Here is an 18,690-nt window from a genome sequence, read left to right as displayed (position 1 = left end):
CGCGGCTAACTTCAATCATTTATTTGACAAAACGGCAGAGGCTGACGGGCGGCGTTTTCTACCTCATTTGCCTTCCTCAAAAACTCTGCGTGATAATGATAGCGTTCGCGGGTGCCAAGTCAGCCGTTGAGAAGAACGCGGCGGGCGAGGCGTTTTGTCACGCTGACGGATGGCGCTCCGCTCTTTAACGTGACGCGCCGCGATCATATCCGTCCGTTGCCGCTTTATTGCCTCGCCGCCGGTCGTAAATCCCGGACTCAATACGGCGACCGGTCCGCTTCCTCGCGCCGGGATCAAAATGTAATATCGCACTTTTAAAGGGATTAGCGGCTGACATTTTGATGTCTGTCACTCATCCCGTTGATTTATTGCCCGGCTTTCATTTTTATTAGTCATTGGAGTCCGGAAGGAAAATTTGAAGATGACTTTTAGTCGGAGGCGGCGCAGCAATTGGACAAATGATCTCGTCTCAGCGACACCGACGGTGATAAACGACCCATCCGATAGGCGGCTGCGGGGCGGTCCCGAACGCCAAGCGATCGGACGACGGAGCTCCCGTCGTCGCTCGCCGACCGCCGGGAAACTTGCGTCCGTGTTGTAAAACATGCCATCGCCTGTTCAAATATAAACGCGGTGACACATTGGCGCGCCCGCACTCAACACATACCTCAAAAACAGAGGTGAGATGTAGACGTCGATGACGAGGCGGGAAGTCCTCCGAGGGTGTTGGAGTTGAACCTGTGAAAGTCTTTTAAAATGTGCGTTGATTGGTCGGGGGATTGTGGGTAGCTAGCGTGCCCGCCCGCTTTGCTGCCAGTGAGAATGTGTCAAATGGGGGGGGTGTTGAAGATGTGTTAAAAGCCGTGTCGAACACAGATGGGCTGCACGCAGACACGCTCTTACGGCCAAAATGATGATAAAAACTAAATTGCGCGGGTGTGGGTGGTCAACTTATTTTCTGCATAAGCCATAAACAAAGATGAAAAATAGCCTGCTCACAAATTCATCTGTGTCCAGTGCTCTTGAATATTCATTTGATGAAAACAAGCTCCTAAAAAAGATACTCGGGTTTACTCGTGGGCTGCCGTTGACGCCCAATCTGAATGAACATTCGCCCCTCCCGGTCAAAATGGATGTCGAAAAGGGGAGCATTGGCTGCTAGATAAAAAGAACTGGACGACTACCATTGTCAATTAGTGAACTGAACTGTCCGTAACTCTCCACTTTCGGCTATCTATCCTTTTCTTTGTTTCTTTGACGTTTTTGTCAACAGACAGCAAAGTATTTGTTGTCACCTGTGCGTGTTGTTCACCGTTCCCGCTAGGTTTCAACAACGCAGCCCGCACAATCGGGTTAGCGTCTCCCTCCGGGGAATTCTTTCGACGGCGCGGCGACAGCTGCTTTGCGCTCGCTTCTCCTCGTTTAGCACTAAAGTCGATGTACGTCGGGATTAGCTTTAGCGCAACCCACCGGTGAACTCGACAAGGGAAGAACGCATGGATGTACGATCATATTTCTGTGCCGTTACATGTCCAACTCCCAGTCTACTACCGTATTGGCCCGAATATAAGACGGTGTTGTTTGCATTGAAATAAGACTGAAAAAGTGGGAGACGTCTTATATTCGGGGTCTAGACATTATACCCGTTCACGGCACTAGATGGCGCCAGATATCATTGAAGCGATGTTCTGTCACGACAGATCTCAGCTCCTCTCAAGTTGAACTAGTTTGCATTATTTTATTGCAATGTTTTTCCTTATTCAGATTTGTTTCAAGACTACAGTTACAGTTAGACCTCACTTATTATTGCAATTTTGTTTTATCACAATAGATTGGTTTATTAACATTTCAAAAACCAGAAGCCATTCATTTACGAATGTGATTGCACTTTAGTTTACCTATTTAAATGTTCAGATATTAAGATTTGAATGAGGCAAAATAACATGCTTTTTCTCTCAAATATACTGTTGTAATCATTTGTTTCAGATGTACTGTAATTATTTTCTGTATTAAAATTGGTGTTCAAAAAGTCTTTTTTTCAAACTTGAGTCTTGAAAAAGAGGGGGTTGTCTTATAATCGGGGCCGTCTTATATTCGGGCCAATACGGTAAATGTAATGGATGTCTGTCACTGTCAATGGCAGATATGTGTGTTGTCCTCCCCCCCTCCCCCCTTCTTTTGCAGTTGTGTCTTCATATGCGTGTGTGTGGGGGGGGGCACCAAATGCAGAAATGACACATGTGTGTTTCATTTCCACTTTTTCATAATTCATGGAATTTGGAATAAAGAGATAGTGCGCGCGCGTCGGGATAACAAGAGCAGCTTTTCGGTGGCCGCAGATGAAACGGACAAGCTTGTGTCTTTGAAATGCAAAGAGCGCTGTGATTGGCTGCCGCGCCGAAGAGGATGGCTTATTCATGAGCGCATCGTTCATTTATTATTTTATTTATCACGGTGACATCAAACCTGCACTAATTTGGCAGAGCTCCGGAGGTGTGCGAGCGTGTGCCAGGGGACCAATTTATTTACATGCTCCAGAAGAAGAAAAAGGAGGAAGGAAGGAGCGCGGAATGACGGCCAGAAAAGCCGGCGGATGGAAGGAACTTGTCCACGCTTCCCAAGGACAAACGAGACTAATTTGGCCCGCCCGAGTCCGTTTTCCGCTCGGCGCCGCGTCTCCATCGCCGGAGCGGAGCCTTTGCAAATGTCATTGTTGTGATTTTGCCCGCGGCATTTGCATATTTGAGGGCGCTGGGACTCCCGAGTCATGACCTCGACATTCATAAATGAAGAGCGTTCGTTTTAGCAATAAACAACAGAGGTTAAACGAGGTCATACGCCCAAAAAAGTGCATGCAGTCGTAATATTTCAATCGAAGCATTTTGTTCATAGATTTGATTTATATAAAAAAAAGTCATACTACCAATTAGCCACGTCTCTTCCAAACATATGACGTAAAGTGATGTCATAGTGTGACGTTTTTTTTTTCCATCGTATTACGATTTTTTTTTTTTTTTCAGCCCCCAATACCTTTATAAGTCAAAACATTTTGACTATTATTGTGATTGTTTAGCAATATTTCATCAAAGCGAACCTATTCATTTTGCCGATGACTGGACATGTGTGATTGAAGCTGTTTCCTTTCATTTCAACGGGCCAGAAAATAATCCTGACGTTTGTGTTTCCAGGCAGGACGCCGGCGACCTCGGCGGACCAATCCAAAGGTAGGCACTTCTGGTCGTTTTTTTTTTTTCCAACTCCCTCAGTGCTCGCTGGCTACGAGCCGCAGACACGTATCGACCGCTGCGACGACGACGCGCTGGACGAGAACAAGTGTTTTTAGTGCGCGGCTGCCGACATCATCGATGTTGTCAGCCTGGGAAAAGCGAGAAAGGCCAGGGAAGAAAAGGAAGCAAAGATGGCGTTTTGTTGGAATGTACCCCCCCCCCACACACGTTGCATTCCTAGACCACCATCAATAAAAGATTATATGCAGAAAGGCTTCCTACGCAATTGAGTGTGTCGCCGTCAACATTGCGTTGCCGTTTCCAAATCGATTTGTCGTCCGACCGTCTTGCAAAATAACGTATCCGCGTGGGGTGGAACCAAAAATGAGGCCAATTTTGGACTTTTTGGAGCTTTCAGCCATACGTCATAGGTGGAAGGGTCAGAACAAAAGGAAAAAATTGCAGGGGGAAAAGGAAAGTAAAGGAGGATGAGACACGGAATGGCGGAAAGGAAAATAGGACAAAGGGGCTGCGGAGGATAGATAAGTAAAATATAAATCCCAACCATCAGAAGGGAACGGAGGCACCGGAGGAGGAGAGGAAGTGGAGCAGAGGGAAGAAAGTGACGATGATGAAAGGATGGCCTGGAAAAATGTTTCAAACAAGAGCTTTCACATATGTACCAAACCCATCAGTTACCGCTCCGGTGCTTAAACGCCAATACTTCCGACTTCAGCGCCCGACCCCGGTACCGTTGGACATTTTGATGATGCGTTACTTGATGTCACGCTCTGCTTGTTTTGTCTTCTAATTCTCCGTTCTGACTTTTATCTGCACGATTGGGCTTTAACTGAGAAGAAGGCCTTAGTGTATTTGTGGCTCTCGGTTTGTTTGCCTGTGTTATCTGTGCAAGTATTTGTGTATCATTGTGTGTCAAGATGCAGTCGGTGTATGGCGTTGCGTGAATAATGTGCTTTGAAGCCACACAGTTGATAATTGGCGCTAGCTGCGAAGCTGGATGCGACGTCTCGCACACGTGAGCGCTCGAACACACACTTGCACTCGTGTTGATTAGCGTATGAATAGCGCCGGCGCACAAGTGGAACCGATACAACGGCGCTCTGAAGGCCCCTCCGGTTCCAGGTGTGTGCACGCGGGCACACACGCACACGCTTCCTGTTTACCGACAGCCGAGAGCATAATTACAGGGATGTGCACAATGTGGCGTCCCGGTACGCCGCGTCCCATATTGCCTCGTGTGACAAGCGGCGTTCTCTGCGCCAACCCCCCTCCGTCCCCCTTTCTCCCAGTACTCCCGCTTATGAATATTCACGAGCGAGCGGGCCCGCTCGCCGGTGACAGTTATCAGCGTTAAAGGCTCCTTCCTCGCTTCTAATTTATCCCCTAGCCAAGAGGGAGCTCGCTCGGAAAAAAACGGTCAGCTGGAAAACAGACGCAAATGGCGCAATTCCAGATGAAATGACGTCATTTGGCGCGCAGCTTAGCGCCTGCTCTCGGTGAGGAGAGCTCTTTTTTTTGGTTTGTTTGTTTTTTTTTTAGCTCATCGGCTGCCATTGACGGCGATCGACGTCCGACCCATTTGGACAGGCGGCGAAACTCGACTAAGCATTGCGGTCGGTTGTACAAAATGAAGTCATGAAAAACTTGACTTTGTTACCGGAAGTCTTCCGGTTTCTCGGAACGCTGTCGTTTGTCGGGTTTGAATCGGGCATTCGCGGAAAAGCGGCGATCGTCGTCGGCTCCGATTAAGGACCGGAAGCCGCGTGTGACGATTGTGACCGTTGGTCATATAATCGTTTGGCAGTAAAATCTGGCTTTTTATGAGTCCCCTTGTCAGACTTAGAAGGAATTCCAAATCGGAATGTTTTTAATTGGTTGATGCCATTCGTGTTTATTTCATCCGCGTATGAGTTATGGAGAGTGGTTAACAGCGGGCGGAGGGGATCGCTCTTCCATCAGAGCGTCAGCTGGAATGACTCGGAACCCCCCAGCCCCCCGGGCACGGCGTTCGTTCCCATTGTGTCACTTCCGCCGGGACAAACGATAGCGCGCGCCGCATTGAGGTCGCGGCGCCTCGTCGCCACGGCGACGACCTTCACCTGTTGTCACGCCGAGTACGTGATGAAAGAATGAAGGAGCCGATCGGAATTGTCGAAGCTTTTAAATAACAACGCGGATGTGCGGCACACGTGTAATAGTTTTCATTCTCTGGGCACCCAATGAGTTCCAGGTCAGCGGTGCGCATCGTGAGCCCCCTCACGTTCCCCGCCGCTCACCTGCCACCTCCGAACCAAATAAGTGACAGTTTCCACTAGCGCTGTGTGCACCGATCTTTTTTTTTTTTTTTTTTTAATTATTATTATTATTTGGGTAGAAAATGGGGCAACAATTATGGCAGATTTTATTTTTGAAATGACAATAAACTGACCTGCTTCCAATGTAAAATGCATCAAGTAGTGCTTCAACATAAAACTATCCAGTGTCAACAAGAAGTAGCAGTTATCTACTAATCCTAGCAAGGGGTTTTGACTTTTAAGACTAAATCAAGTTGGCATATTATAATGATGAATAAACAAAATCATATTGAAATGAATTGTGCGGATGGTGCGTTGGTAATTTCAATTGTATTGCTCATTTACGGCGGGCAGGGGGAAACCGTCGGCGGATTGCTGTTACTACCTTGCCCTATGGAACTCCTTCAGCAGAACTTGGGCGCTCTCTGCTGGCTGAAACGTGCATTGTGGGAACAGCTCTATTCATGGCGATAATCACAACGGACGGGTAGAATGTCGAAAGAATTTTTTATACATATTGTTTTGGCGACACGTCGTGCAGCATTAGTTTCCGTACTGAAATTCTTGTAAGATTACAAATACTTTCAGCGCCAGTGACCACGATGGACGTCCAATCCTTTGGCTCTTCGAAACTGCATTAAAACTTGAAATGAGTTTACCGCTCTCGGACCGCAGCCCTCCCAGTTCAAATGGATTGGACGTTAATGGCGGCCAATTAGTTAAATTGTGTTGGTAAGAGAAAAAAAAAACGTTTTTAAACCATAGTTAGAAATGCCCAAAATAAGGATACAGGGGAAAATGTGTAACTCTTTCCGTAAGCATGAATACACTTTGTGTGTTATAGTAGCGGTTGTTGCTGGAACCCCACCCCCCACCCCCCAATGATCATCTTGTTGATTGTTGTTTTGAAAATAGCAACAAAAACATGATGTGGAAAAAACAGTCTCCTTTTACTGACTTGTGTGTACTACTGTATGTGTGTTGTTTTTTTTATTTTTTTGGGTGAGAGGCACCAGATGGCTGAGAGACAGGTGAGCCAATTAGCGAGTCTCACTACACGCCGCAGCATCATCACACCGGTGGAGCGCGACGCACGCACGCACGCACGCACGCACGCGCACGTTCCGACACTCCCGGCGCGTGTGTGTGTGAGAGCATCGTGTGGAAGTCGCTTTGCCAACAAGCAAATCAGCCATGTTTTAATGCAGCTTGTTGACGCTCAGTATTGCAATTCTAGACAAAGCCATGGGATTTGTTGAGAGGTCGTCATTGGCCATTGGTGGAGTATTTGCCGTGTCGTCCATTTTGAGGTCGGGGTCTTGTGATTGTTTTTAAAGGATTCCCATTTTTGGGGGAATGTCCAAACATTTTTGCCTCAACTTTTGGGTTTGTTGTTTGTAATCTCTTCTAATTAAGACTGGAATGCACAGAGAATAGTTATCTTTTTTCCTTTTTTGTTGTTTCTAATTAAAAAAAAAGTATATACCGGATTGGCCCGAATATAAGACGGCCCTGATTATAAGACGACCCCCACTTTTTCAAGACTCAAGTTTGAAAAAAGACTTTTTGAACACCAAATTATTTTTATATACAGAAAATAATTACAGTACATTCGAAACAAATGATTATAACAATATAATTGAGAGAAAAAGTATGTTGTTTTGCCTCATTCCAATCTTAATATCTGAACATTTAAATATGTCAACTAAAGTGCAATCACATTCGTAAATGAATGGCTTCTGGTTTTTGAAATGTAAATAAACCAATCTATTGTGATAAAACAACAAAACTGCAATAATAAGTGAAGTCTAACTGTAGTCTTGGAACAAATCTGAATAAGGAAAAACATGGCAGTAAATGCAAACTGGTTAAACTTGAGAGTTGCTGAGATCTGTCATGACAGAACATTGCTTCAATGATATCTGGAGCCATCTAGCGTCGTGAATGGGTATAACATCTAGACCGTGACTATAAGACCACCCCCTTTTTCAGTCTGATTTCAATGCAAAAAACACGGTCTTATATTCGGCCCAATACGGTACTGTATTATTGAGGCTCAAAAAGGGATCTGGACAGGTTTTATGGCCATGTCTCTTAAACAATGAATTGACAATCAAAAAACTACTTTGATCGTTATTTAGTCGTTTATTAATGGCGCCGGCCATAGAGCACCTCTCGAAAGGAACTACGACAATGATGACACTCCTGCCTCTTTGCTAATGAGTAAAAGTTGTTGTCAAAATCTCTTCCATTTCGTTTGCACGTTCCGCCCCACTTGGATGGCGCGTTGTTGTTGTGTCGCTGTTGATGCGAACACGGAATCTGCGCTGCAATTGATTTGTTTGTGCGTTATTTACCGGCGAGCTTCCACCCGCCCCCCCCCCCCCCCCCAAAATATTCCACGGCGCCTCGCCGCCGTCCATTATGATTCTAATGAAGTCGGAACGTTGACAAAAGAGGCGACGCCCGCCCCCTCCCCGACGGCGTCGGATGGAAAAATCGGGCCGAACGTGACGTTAATGAGCCGACGCGGCGCTCGCCGACGCCGCCTATTGTTCGCGCCGCCGCCCGCCTCTTTTCCTGATGGATAATTGAGCGCCGAAGGCCGCTTTTCTCGACTAATGGAAGGCGACGAATTAAAGCGCCTGCGCTAATGTCGGCAAATGGATCGGCGCCGCGCACCCCCGCCGCGTTGATGTAAAGCTGCTTTACCTGCCTTGTTGTCAGAACCAGTTTACCAGTTACTTTATCTCTAAGTTGGCTTTTTGCGGGATTTTGCCAGCGTTTCAAACTAGGGCTGCACTTATCGATTATTTTAGTCGTCGATTAATCTATGAACTAGTTAGTTTGCGTAATCCAGTCATCGGATGAGGAACATTCAAAGCATTGCAGAATAAATTTTAGGAGATGAAAAACGAAGGCTTGCTGAGATTGCAATTTCAAAAGAGCATAAAATGTTTCGTCAAACAATGCGGAATAGCGCCTTCATTTAAAATGTCAAATACCTAAGCCTCAAACGGTATAAAAAAATCAATCAATCAATCAATGAGGATCTAAGTATGTACAACAAAAGAACCATTTGCTAGCTTGAAAAAGTCCGCGAGCTAAAATGCTAATGTTTTTTCACAATGCTCTTAAAAAGTCATTCAAACACATATTCCCACAAAAAAAAAAAAAAAAAAAAGTGCATTACCTCAAACACAAACTTGCCTTAACAGGGAGCAGCTGGATTCAGCACTGTTTAATCAGTTATGCCATATTCACTGTTGGCACTAGTGGGCAGGCACTCAAATCGATAAAACTAAATGCAAACACTTTCAAAACAAACCATTAAATGCCACACTAATCAACCAAATACTCAAATCGGCAAAAAAAGTTCTATACTTCTTTAAATTGACGAGTCGATGTCCGATCCATTTGAAGTGAAAGGGTGACGTTTATTTACTTGCCATCAGGACGTTCGGACATCCATCGTCATCATACAAATGAATATTTTGAGATTGTTTACAGACATTGTTGACCTAAAAATTGTCCAACTTTTTTTTTTTTTTTTTGGCCAATTGGCCCGTTTCCCCTTTTTTTTTCTTCTTTGCTTCAGTAGTTGATCTGTTGTGATGATATCTATTTGGTGCGCCGTATCCAGGAAACGTCCCATTTGCCCCGTTAGAACGTTTCGCGATCCGATCGGACGCCGCCGGCGGGCTTTTGTTTTAAGCCTACGCCCTCCGTCCTCCCCTCGCAAAAGCGGTGTCTTATCTGTCCCTCGGGCGGGCGCCGCACCATCTCTCCGACCTCTCTCTGACCTCGCTCGCCTCCTCCCGCACCGTTACCCACACGACGATCCCGGGCGCTTATCGGGGGCCACAATGGATGAACGACGGCATCGACGGGAAGGCGAATTTGTCCCGCCCACTCTGCGTGCGCGCCTCACACCAGATAAGACTTATTGTTCGATTGCGGAATCTTGAACATAATGCAATTTTTACCCCGCTCTTCCCTCAGCCTTTTCTTCCAATGTGCCGAGTCAAGCATTTTTGGGCGTGCGGCGCGGGGAAAGGCTAAATAATTCAGCTATGTTTTGGTGCTATTTTTCCCGCCCGTGTACTCACGGCCAGGAGAACGGGAAGGAGGACGTCAAGGGGAGAGCCAGAGAGGTTTTTTTTTTTTTTTTTTTTTTTCCCCCTCGTTTGTTTAGGTATCTTGAATGAAGTGGACAGCGGGCGGGTGAAGCATAGCGAGACGGGAGGGATAGGGGATTCTTTTCCTGGCATTTGACCTTTTGTTGATTGATTAATGACACTAATAATATTTAGTCACCATATTTAGTCCAATCGCTGATCTTGGAGTATATTTGCAAGAACTCCAATCCATTTGGACCGGGAGTGTCCTTCGTAGTCCAAACGGATCGGACGTCTATCGCCGTCAACGGTGGCCAAGGAGTCAATTGGCCGTTTCGCCGGTGGGAAAATCCTCCGATCCCTTCGGAGTCCCGGCACGCGACGCGCCGGGCACCCGCGCTCGGCCTTCCCGTTACCATGACGACGCCCTTCCACTTACCGCCTACCTAGAGCCTCGCCGCCGGAAGCCGACCTTTCCCTGTCGGAGCGTGTTAGAGAGCGCGAGGGGGGAAAGCGCAACGACAAATCGGCGGAATTTCAGGGCCGACCTGCTGGAAGTCGATTGGAAAAATCGCAACTTCGTTCTGAAATGGATGGATTAATTTGATTTTTAGCCAGAAATTTGACCAAAAAAAAGGTATAGAGGGCCACATAACTTTTACCTTCTCTGATGAGGGGCCGGGGTCAGTTTGTAACAGAAAAAGTGTGACGATTTCAGGAGTGCCTAAATGTAAAAAATGTATTGTTTTTCAGAAAGTCACAATCAAATAACCCTTTCTGGATTCTTCACTTAACAAAAGTAAATAAAAAAAATATATATATATATATAATGGAATATAATATAATAATAACACTATTCATTAAATAGATAATAACCAAATAACCCTCTCTGGGTTCTTCACAGGAAAAAAAATGTTCAGGGGGCCGGACCAAATGTGGAGGCGGGCCGTGGGCTGTAGTTTTGGGTGTTCAATCAGCCTACCGCATGTTTTTGGGATGTGGGAAGAAACCGGAGTTCCCAGAGAAAACCCACGCAGGCACGGGGACAACATGCAAACTCCACACAGGAAGGCCGGAGCCCGGGATTGAACCCTTGATCTCAGAACTGTGAGGCGGACGTGCTAACCGCTCAGCCCTTGCATATTTACTGAAGCGGGGTTGAAAATAATACACAAAATGTTTCTGACCTTTGACCTCACTACCTTAATATTCAGTTTGTTTTTTGCCGCAAACATATATACTGCAAGTTTGCTAAGAATCCCTTTATTCGGTCTTGAGTTACTGAGCTTGTCCTGTCCGCCGCCCCCTTGAGGGCATGCGCAGGTGTTGAGCAAAGATGAACCGACGCTCTAATGACGCCAGGTCCCATTATGCCCCGATGAAGCTGGGTTTTTCTCCCGGCTCGGCAAATTCCGCATAAATCATCATCAAGGCAAACATGAATTTTCGATGACGCGCCGCTTCCTATTGGACGAGCGGGCGGGTGGTGGGTAGCGGCTCGCCAGGTGCGCGGCGGAATTGTTTTCTGACATTTTTGGAGTATATTTCAACGTTCTGTGAAAATGTATTTCATCCTCCAGACCGGTAGGGGGCATTTGAGCGGCGAGTTTGCAAAAGCCACTTTTTTTTAAAGCTCCCAACATGCTGGCTAGCCTGGCGTTCCTCCATTTGCAGTCCAGTGACTGGCTAAAGCGGTACGTCGGTGTTGACCGGGCTCTCTTTCAGCAGTTTACTGCGCTATGCATCATTGATGCGCCTCATGAAAAGTAGATGAGGAGATACCGGGCCCGGCTCGACGCCATTTATTTTCATCTCCTGCTTTTTCCTCCCGAAAAAAAAAAACATCCCCGTGACGACGAGGATGATGTTTGGGACAAAGGCGGCGGGGTGCACTCGGTCGGTCCCGGACTCCCGCGGGGCTGTCACATGGGATTACTTCAACGTGGCGCCCCGGCGGGAGGAAGCTTTTCTCTTATTCCCTAGGTCTTGTCTTGTCCTTCTGGGGAACAGGTGGATGGAGATCCAGAGTGGGAGAATGGATCATGAAATGGTGAAACGGCGTCATTGTTTCCAGACGTCGTTGACTTGAAAATTGGCCCAATTTTTTGAAGGAGCCGCCGATTGTAAACGGATGGGGATCTTGAGCTTCAAATGTACAGTAGATCGACGGATTGCTTTTCGGGAGGTAGATTTGTCGTCAGGAAATAATTTCGATGCGATCGCAGCCGCTCCGGCTCCGCTTTGCCCTGGAGCTCGTTTGCATTTTTTGTATTATTCCGCCCACACGTGAATGAATATGTATCATTTGTATTCTTTTCCTCGCCGTCACCCACTCGGAGGCTTTTCGACCCTTTGGTGGCTCCGAAAATCCCATTTCTATTCGCCGCCTGGCGGTGAAGTGCGTTCGCGGCGTCCGTCTTTGGGATTTTACAAGCGGAGCTTTGGTTTTTACTGTACATACGTATTTCAAGTGATTCTCCAAACGTGGCCTTGTCATCAGGGGCTAAAAATATAAGAAGTATTAAAAGCCAGCGAGACCGCGGGATTTAAGGACAGAGCTGTCCAACCGAGCGAAGCGGGATTTGACATTTTCCCGGCCAGCTAACTGAAGCTACATTTGCGTCCCGCTTATTTCTTTCATTTTGACTTGAGATGATGGGAAATCGACACTGTCTTGGTTTCTTTTGACCCGCTTCTAGCTCCGGATCTGGTCCGGATCTTCTTTGCCTTAAACTGGCTCTCGTCTCAGTCTTCTCTGCATAATGATCTGGTCGTCTTTGTTTTTGGTTTTTTTTTTAATCCGTCTCGTCTAGTTCTTATCTCGGATTCGACCTGTTCATCTTCTTATCCCAGTGTTCTCTAGGTCATCCCATCTTGTTGCGTCCGCACCAGAATTTGACCTTTCTTCCTCTCATTTGTTATAACGGCGGAATAAAGAAACCCCGCAACCCGTCTCCGAAATTCCCCGACAGGCATTTTCCTTCCCCGCCGTGACATCGAGATGCACGCCGTCTGCAAAGCGTCTCGCCGGGTGTCGTTAAACAAATGATATTGATGTTTGGGGCGGCTAATTTAGTGCCAACGCGACGTGTCGCCGGCCTATAAAAAGGCATGCTCTTCATTTGCAGTTTTCTTCTTCACAATCCTACCCAGGTTTTATTTTGTTTTTTCATGACAAGTATCCCAAATAACTTTTATTGAACAAAAGTGACTTTTTGTCCGAGTGGCTTCCGAAGAAAAGCTTTGACCATTTTCATGCAGGATTTGATCGGTGGCCCATTTAGTAGCCTCTTTTACTGCCAAAATATGGACATTCAGGAGCGCACGCAAGAGGGATAGGGATCATTTCCTGACCACTGCCCTGTCCCAACAGCGTGTCTATCTAATGGCCCGGTGACAATTAGGCTTTTTACTACTCTGCTGATACGCTTGTTGGTTTTGCGCCGCTGTCGTAATATGGCCTCCCTCAAGCTTTTTTGATCCGAGCGGCCGTCGCGGGAAACGCCGCGCCGTCCGAGGGGCCCGCGACAAGGATTTAATCTGCCCGAGCGCCTTTTCAATCAGAACGTGTCAGGGGAGACGCGCCTTTAATCCAATGCGTGGCCACACTCGGCCGGCCGAGTTGGCAATCCGTACAGGTGATAATTAATGAGGGCGAGCTGTGTGAAACGCTGAATTATCTCTGTCAAATTCACGTGAGCCTTGATTGGGCGCTCGTTGGCTGCCGTTGACGCGCTAGACGTCCCATCTCTATTGACCGGGAGGGGCAAACCTTAAAAATATATTGAAATAACACAAAAATGCATCTGTACGGTAGGTCAGGTGTTCATTGATGTGGTATGCTTTGGTCCCACTGATGAGTAAATGCTTTGCATTGAAATAATGGGCTCTGTCACAGATCCAAACAAGTCAAAATGGAAGTGTGGAACATGTGTCAGAGATGCGTATTCTTTGAGTGCCGATTGAGAGCTACGGCTAATCGCGCAACAGCACGTCCGCATCGATGATACGTATGCGATATTTGCGAGCGAATGCCTTTTGTGTTTGTTGGCGCGGCAAAGGAAAGGACGGCGGATCGCCCGAGCCGCGCCGATTTCAGATGAAAATAAATGAGAGGCGGTGACCGCCGCTGCCCGGGTCCCGCTTTAATGAGGGAAGCGCAAAGCGCGGCAGAGCTGGCTCGACACCGTGATGAATGAAAGGGCTCTCCGGAACGGGCGCCGGCGGCCAATTACGGTGGGGCTCTTTCTCCGTTTGGAAATCACTCGCCGTCCCGGAGGAGCTCGTCGCGATCCGTGTCGTACGGAACACTCCGTTATGTTTGAAACGCTCAAAATCTATCGATTCTACCTCACGATTACTTTTGAACTCTTTGGCCGCCGTTGACGGCGTCTGATCCGTTTGGACCGGGAGGGGCGAAGGGACCAATGTGGCTCTTTGGCTGTTTCAACTTTATCCATTTGGAGATAATTCACGTCACAAATAAACAATCCCCGCCATTCCTAAAACGCGGCGGCGCCTCATATTTCACGCCAGATTAAAGCAGCGGCGCGCTAATGCGTGTTAAAAGCCGAAATGTTGTTTTGTAGGTTCCCGCTAAGCTCCCGGTTCTGTTTTTTAGCAAGCAGGCAGTCTCGCTAACCGACAAACATTCCTCGGCGGAAGGAGGCAACCGTGAAAAGGCTTTTATACCGCTGCTCGCCCTTCGTCCTGACCTACATCGTCTTCCTCGGGGAGAGCGCCGGTTATATTTGACGGCCCCTGCCGATTTTTGGCTCCCGTCGGGAGGGCGTGCGCACGCTGTTCCGCCAATTAAACGGGGCCCTTTCCAGAATCTCATTCGGGTCGCTCTGATCCCTAGATAATTGTGTCCGGTGCTAAAATATTGGTCGATGACAGGAACAGTCTGATGGTCACTTCATGACAAACGATTGGTCTCCAGATAACTATTCCTGCTCACGTTCTGACAACGAACTCTTTGGCTGCCATTGACGGTAATAGATCTATCAACGATCCGGCAGTGATCCGACCCTCCCGATCCAAATGGATTGGACGTCTACCGCCGTTTTTTTTTTGCGCATATTCTTTGAATGCTATAAATACACTTCGCTAACGTAGACAGAGGTCCAATGTACGGAATTATTCGGCTTGTGCGCGTAGTGTAGATAAGGGGCGGCGGTGGGTCTCGTGGCCGAGCTCCACCCCCGCAACGCTCTGCGCCCCGCCTTCCGAGCGGGCGGACACGCGTGCGCGCGCTCTCAACGGAGCGGACACCGGCGACGAGGAGACGCGCAAATTGAGAGGAGGAGGAAGACCAGAATGTGAGGCGCAACCGTGCCGGATTGTCTTGTCTTCCGCGGGGAGGACGGACGCCTGTCCGCCCGTCAGCCGGCACCCCCCTCCCCTCATACAAAGAAAAAGCCAGCATGACTTCCACGTACAATCTAGACTTCCTTCCTGACATGATGGTGGAGAGTCGCCTGCTCATGCATGCAGACCGAATGTGAGTTTGCTTTTTTTTTTTTTTTTAATCAGGGTAGGGTCTTTGGGGGTAAAAAATTTTTCAAAATATAACGCCGTTAATGCCTGTGATCGCATCAAAGAGAGGGCTTTTCATTTCAAGCCTGTCTAAGTTGGTCCCGCCCGACTGTGCATATGACTTGTGATTTTGGGGGTGTGCGTTTGTGTTTTTGGGGGGGATGGAGGGCACTTTTTCTTTCACACACACGTGCTGCGTTTCCTTTAGAAGCACCCCTCCTCCTTCCCTCCGTGTCCCACTTGCGTCCCCTCGGCTCAGCTGTGATGTTGTTTGGCTGCGTGATGCGTTCAAGTGCAAATGTGTCTAGCGGAGTGCGTACACGCACGCTAACTTGTTCAACAACTCACAAACGACGGGAGAGACTGTAACGGAATGTTCCGGAAGGCTGCGCAAAAAAGGGCAATGCAAATAGTCAGGAGTCGTAACTCCTTCAATCCCATTGGTCCAATCATAAGTCCGTTGTTGTTGTTGTTCTTGGTAATAAATATAGGCGTCACTGAAAGACTTTTTTTCAGCGAATATACCAATAAATAGAAAAATGGAATATTCTTTATTGTCACTCAGTGGTGCCTCCAGAAATTTTTCATAGGGGTGGCCAGATGGGGTCACTTAAAATCTTGGGGTGACACACCAAAACTAAGAGCCATAATTTCAGGTTTCCATTATATTATTGCAGTAAAAAGATCAGGGGGAAACTATCAGAAAGACTTAAGGACTGATATACTTTGTGTAATGTTTGATGTTATTAATGATTTAATGTGCATAGTCCATAACTGTCCAGTCAACATTTTCAGTTCCACAACAATTCTGTTTTATTGTGTTGTGTATATATTAGGCATCAGGTGTACATTTAACAAAACAAAAGAATTACTGGGGAAAAGTAAGTGCATTTGGGATGAAATGCATAACTGGTGCTACAACAACCTAACGATATACTGGCAAGCGGGGTGGCCAACAAATTTATAGGGGGGCCGTGGCCACCCCTGGGGGCGCCACTGTTGCCACTTAATCTCTAGAACTCTCATTTTTCTTTAATGTACACAAGGATACAATGATATGCAGAGGGGCTGAGGTCACAGAAAAGAATTGAGACGCACCGTTCTAGCCAAAGGACGTGGGAACGATGTGGGCAGGTGACACCGGACGGCCCGTTCACGCCCTCTCGGCGGCGGGGCCGCTGAGAAGGCGGACAGCTCGGGGCAAACGGCGCTTAGCCCGAATGACTCCCTCTCACAACGTTGACCTCGCTGTACTATATGTACCCCTGCTTGATTTTTTACCAGGTCACGTTGGTGATCATGGAATTGTGACATTCATTCCGGGCAAGCGTTAGCTCCTGTCACGCTAGCGGCGAGCGAGATGAACGTGCGCGGCGGCAAGGTGACCGGAAGCTCGCGCTGGATAGCCCCACCTCCTCCCTCGTCGGCTCGGGGACGGGCTCGTGCTTTATTTTTGCTACCATTTGAAAAGCTTCTGAGAATTGGCGTATGCTGTCGCGATTATTTTGGTGCCTGAATCCATCCGGAAGGATCGATTATCGGGACAGACGGTGATGTTTAGAAAGAAATCCCAGACCTTTGCGGGCATTCTTCTGCTTTTAACACAGATTCGGGACAATTGTGCGACGAGTTGTTTGTTCAGACCCGTTTCAGAGTCTACGTTAATACCGCAAAGACGCGGCAGGCTCTCGCGGCTCGACTTCAAACAATCCGAAATCATTAGCGTGAGCGTACGATGGCTACCTCGTGAACGTTTTTGGTCGCGCCGCATCGAGGCGAGCCGAACGTTTCTCCGTCATCGACGTCCGTGTTAAAGCGACTTAATGTTCTCACGCGTGCAAAAACGTCGTCTTTGTGAATCAAAGCGTGCGAGTAGGATGCGCTGAATGCATTTTCCGAGACGAGTATTTATCTGGCGGCCTTGAGATAAGCGCCGCTTTTTAGCCACTCTCGCGCACGTACGCGCAGACGCGCTCTTCTCGGCGTGTCCCTGGGCCTTGGGAAAATGCACAATGAAGCCTCTCTTCTCAGCGTATCGTCCTCTTCCTCCCCGGGATCGTCAATAGTCCGCCGCGGGGAGAGCTTACCGCTGGCATTTTTTCTTTCCGTCTTCTGCTCTCGTCCGTTCATCCGCGGCCGTCGGAGCGTGCTAAATGATTCCCGCCGCCCGGTCTTAGAGCGGCTCATTACGGCGCCGGAGGAGAGGAATTTCGGATTAAGGCCCGGAGATGTCCGGAATTTGCATTCGAGGTTGAAATCCACTCAAAACGTTGAATCGTCCCTAACACATCCTTCTGCTGTGAATATAAATCGCTGGTTCATCACTTGTGGACGTCCTTCCGTTTGAACTGGGATTCGCCGCCAACCTCCCCGCTTCAAATGGGTCGGACGTCTCACTGGTTTCAGGGCAGCACTGAAAAATGGCTGCAGCAAAAACCAATCTGACACTCAAATCTAACCCAAATCATACGAGAGAGCTCGTATGCATAAGACTCAAAATACAAGTCTACCTTAGCCCAAAATGGGGTCGTGAAGGTCCCCGTCTGACTCCCTTTTTGGCGTCTCTTCATTCCGACTACTTAGTATGGACGTGGCCGAGTGGCGACGTGAGCGCGCATAACCTGCGAGTGGCGGGCGGGCTTCCTGTCAGGTGTAACCTTGACTGCGACCGCCATTGTGTGAATGCTAATCCGAAACGAGGGCGCCCTACGGGACGCCGCCACCACCATCGTTTTTTTGTTTTGTTTTGTTTTTTCGGTCGCTCATCTGCACCCGCCTTGTCGAGGTCTATCCCTTTTTCGATACACAATAGTAATAGTGCGCTACCAGTGATTGGCGGGGGGAGAAAAACTATTTCTTACAATAAAGCTTCATATAGTGTGAGTGACTATTTTGGTCGCTGCCCAGCAGTTCCTGCCACAGTTCTACAGGATTGTCGTCAACGGCGGCCCGTGATTTTGTCAGTCTGGATGTGTACGCGTCGTAGACGGCGGCGTGACGGATGGCGCCGTCGTCGCGGTCTTATTGCGGGGGCCGGCGCGCGCGGGTCGACGGCTTTATTGGGCGGCGTGATGTAGCGGTCGGCCCCGAGGGGAATCCCCAGACACGCGCTCGTGGGAACGCATTTGATCTTCGGCCGCTTTGTCCTCAGGGGGGCTTTTTATATAACTGGGATCTAATCTGCACCGGCGAAATCATCAGGGTCCACTTAAAAGTCCATCACCCGCACGAGGGACCGACATTTTAGCCAATGTTATTCAATGATATGGTGCCTTTTTTTTTTTTTTTTTCAGGAAAATGCGATCAAAGTAGAACGCTTATCTCAAGGTGAATTTTTGATATAGCCCAATTCAACACAAGGAAGTTCACATGAAAATCCCAAAACATGAATAAAATTCACATGAAATCATCAAGACAGTTAAAAAAAACTGAAATAGAAGTCGAATCCAAAAATGAATGAAAGTACGTGGACTGTGGCACAAATCCTAAAAG

At 47.8% G+C, this 18,690-nt stretch overlaps 1 protein-coding gene across 7 annotated transcripts in view; it reads left to right on the top strand.

Annotated features, from left to right (window-relative positions):
* The window catches only part of celf2 (cugbp, Elav-like family member 2), a 70,502-nt gene that overhangs the window by 11,848 nt on the left and 39,964 nt on the right, over nucleotides 1-18,690 (top strand). For 6 of the 7 annotated variants that reach the window (XM_057854693.1, XM_057854692.1, XM_057854691.1 and 3 more), the window contains exon 2: nucleotides 3,189-3,224. In XM_057854693.1, coding sequence (XP_057710676.1) covers nucleotides 3,189-3,224 — 36 coding nt within the window. Of the gene's footprint in view, nucleotides 1-3,188; nucleotides 3,225-14,779; nucleotides 15,164-18,690 lie in introns of those variants that run through there. The other variant, XM_057854694.1, reaches the window with a different exon arrangement.

This window comes from Corythoichthys intestinalis, chromosome 13 (genome assembly GCF_030265065.1).
Source record: "Corythoichthys intestinalis isolate RoL2023-P3 chromosome 13, ASM3026506v1, whole genome shotgun sequence".
NCBI lineage: Eukaryota > Metazoa > Chordata > Actinopteri > Syngnathiformes > Syngnathidae > Corythoichthys > Corythoichthys intestinalis.
The sequence above is the reverse complement of the archived record's forward strand: the minus strand, read 5'-3'. Positions and strand labels throughout refer to the sequence as shown.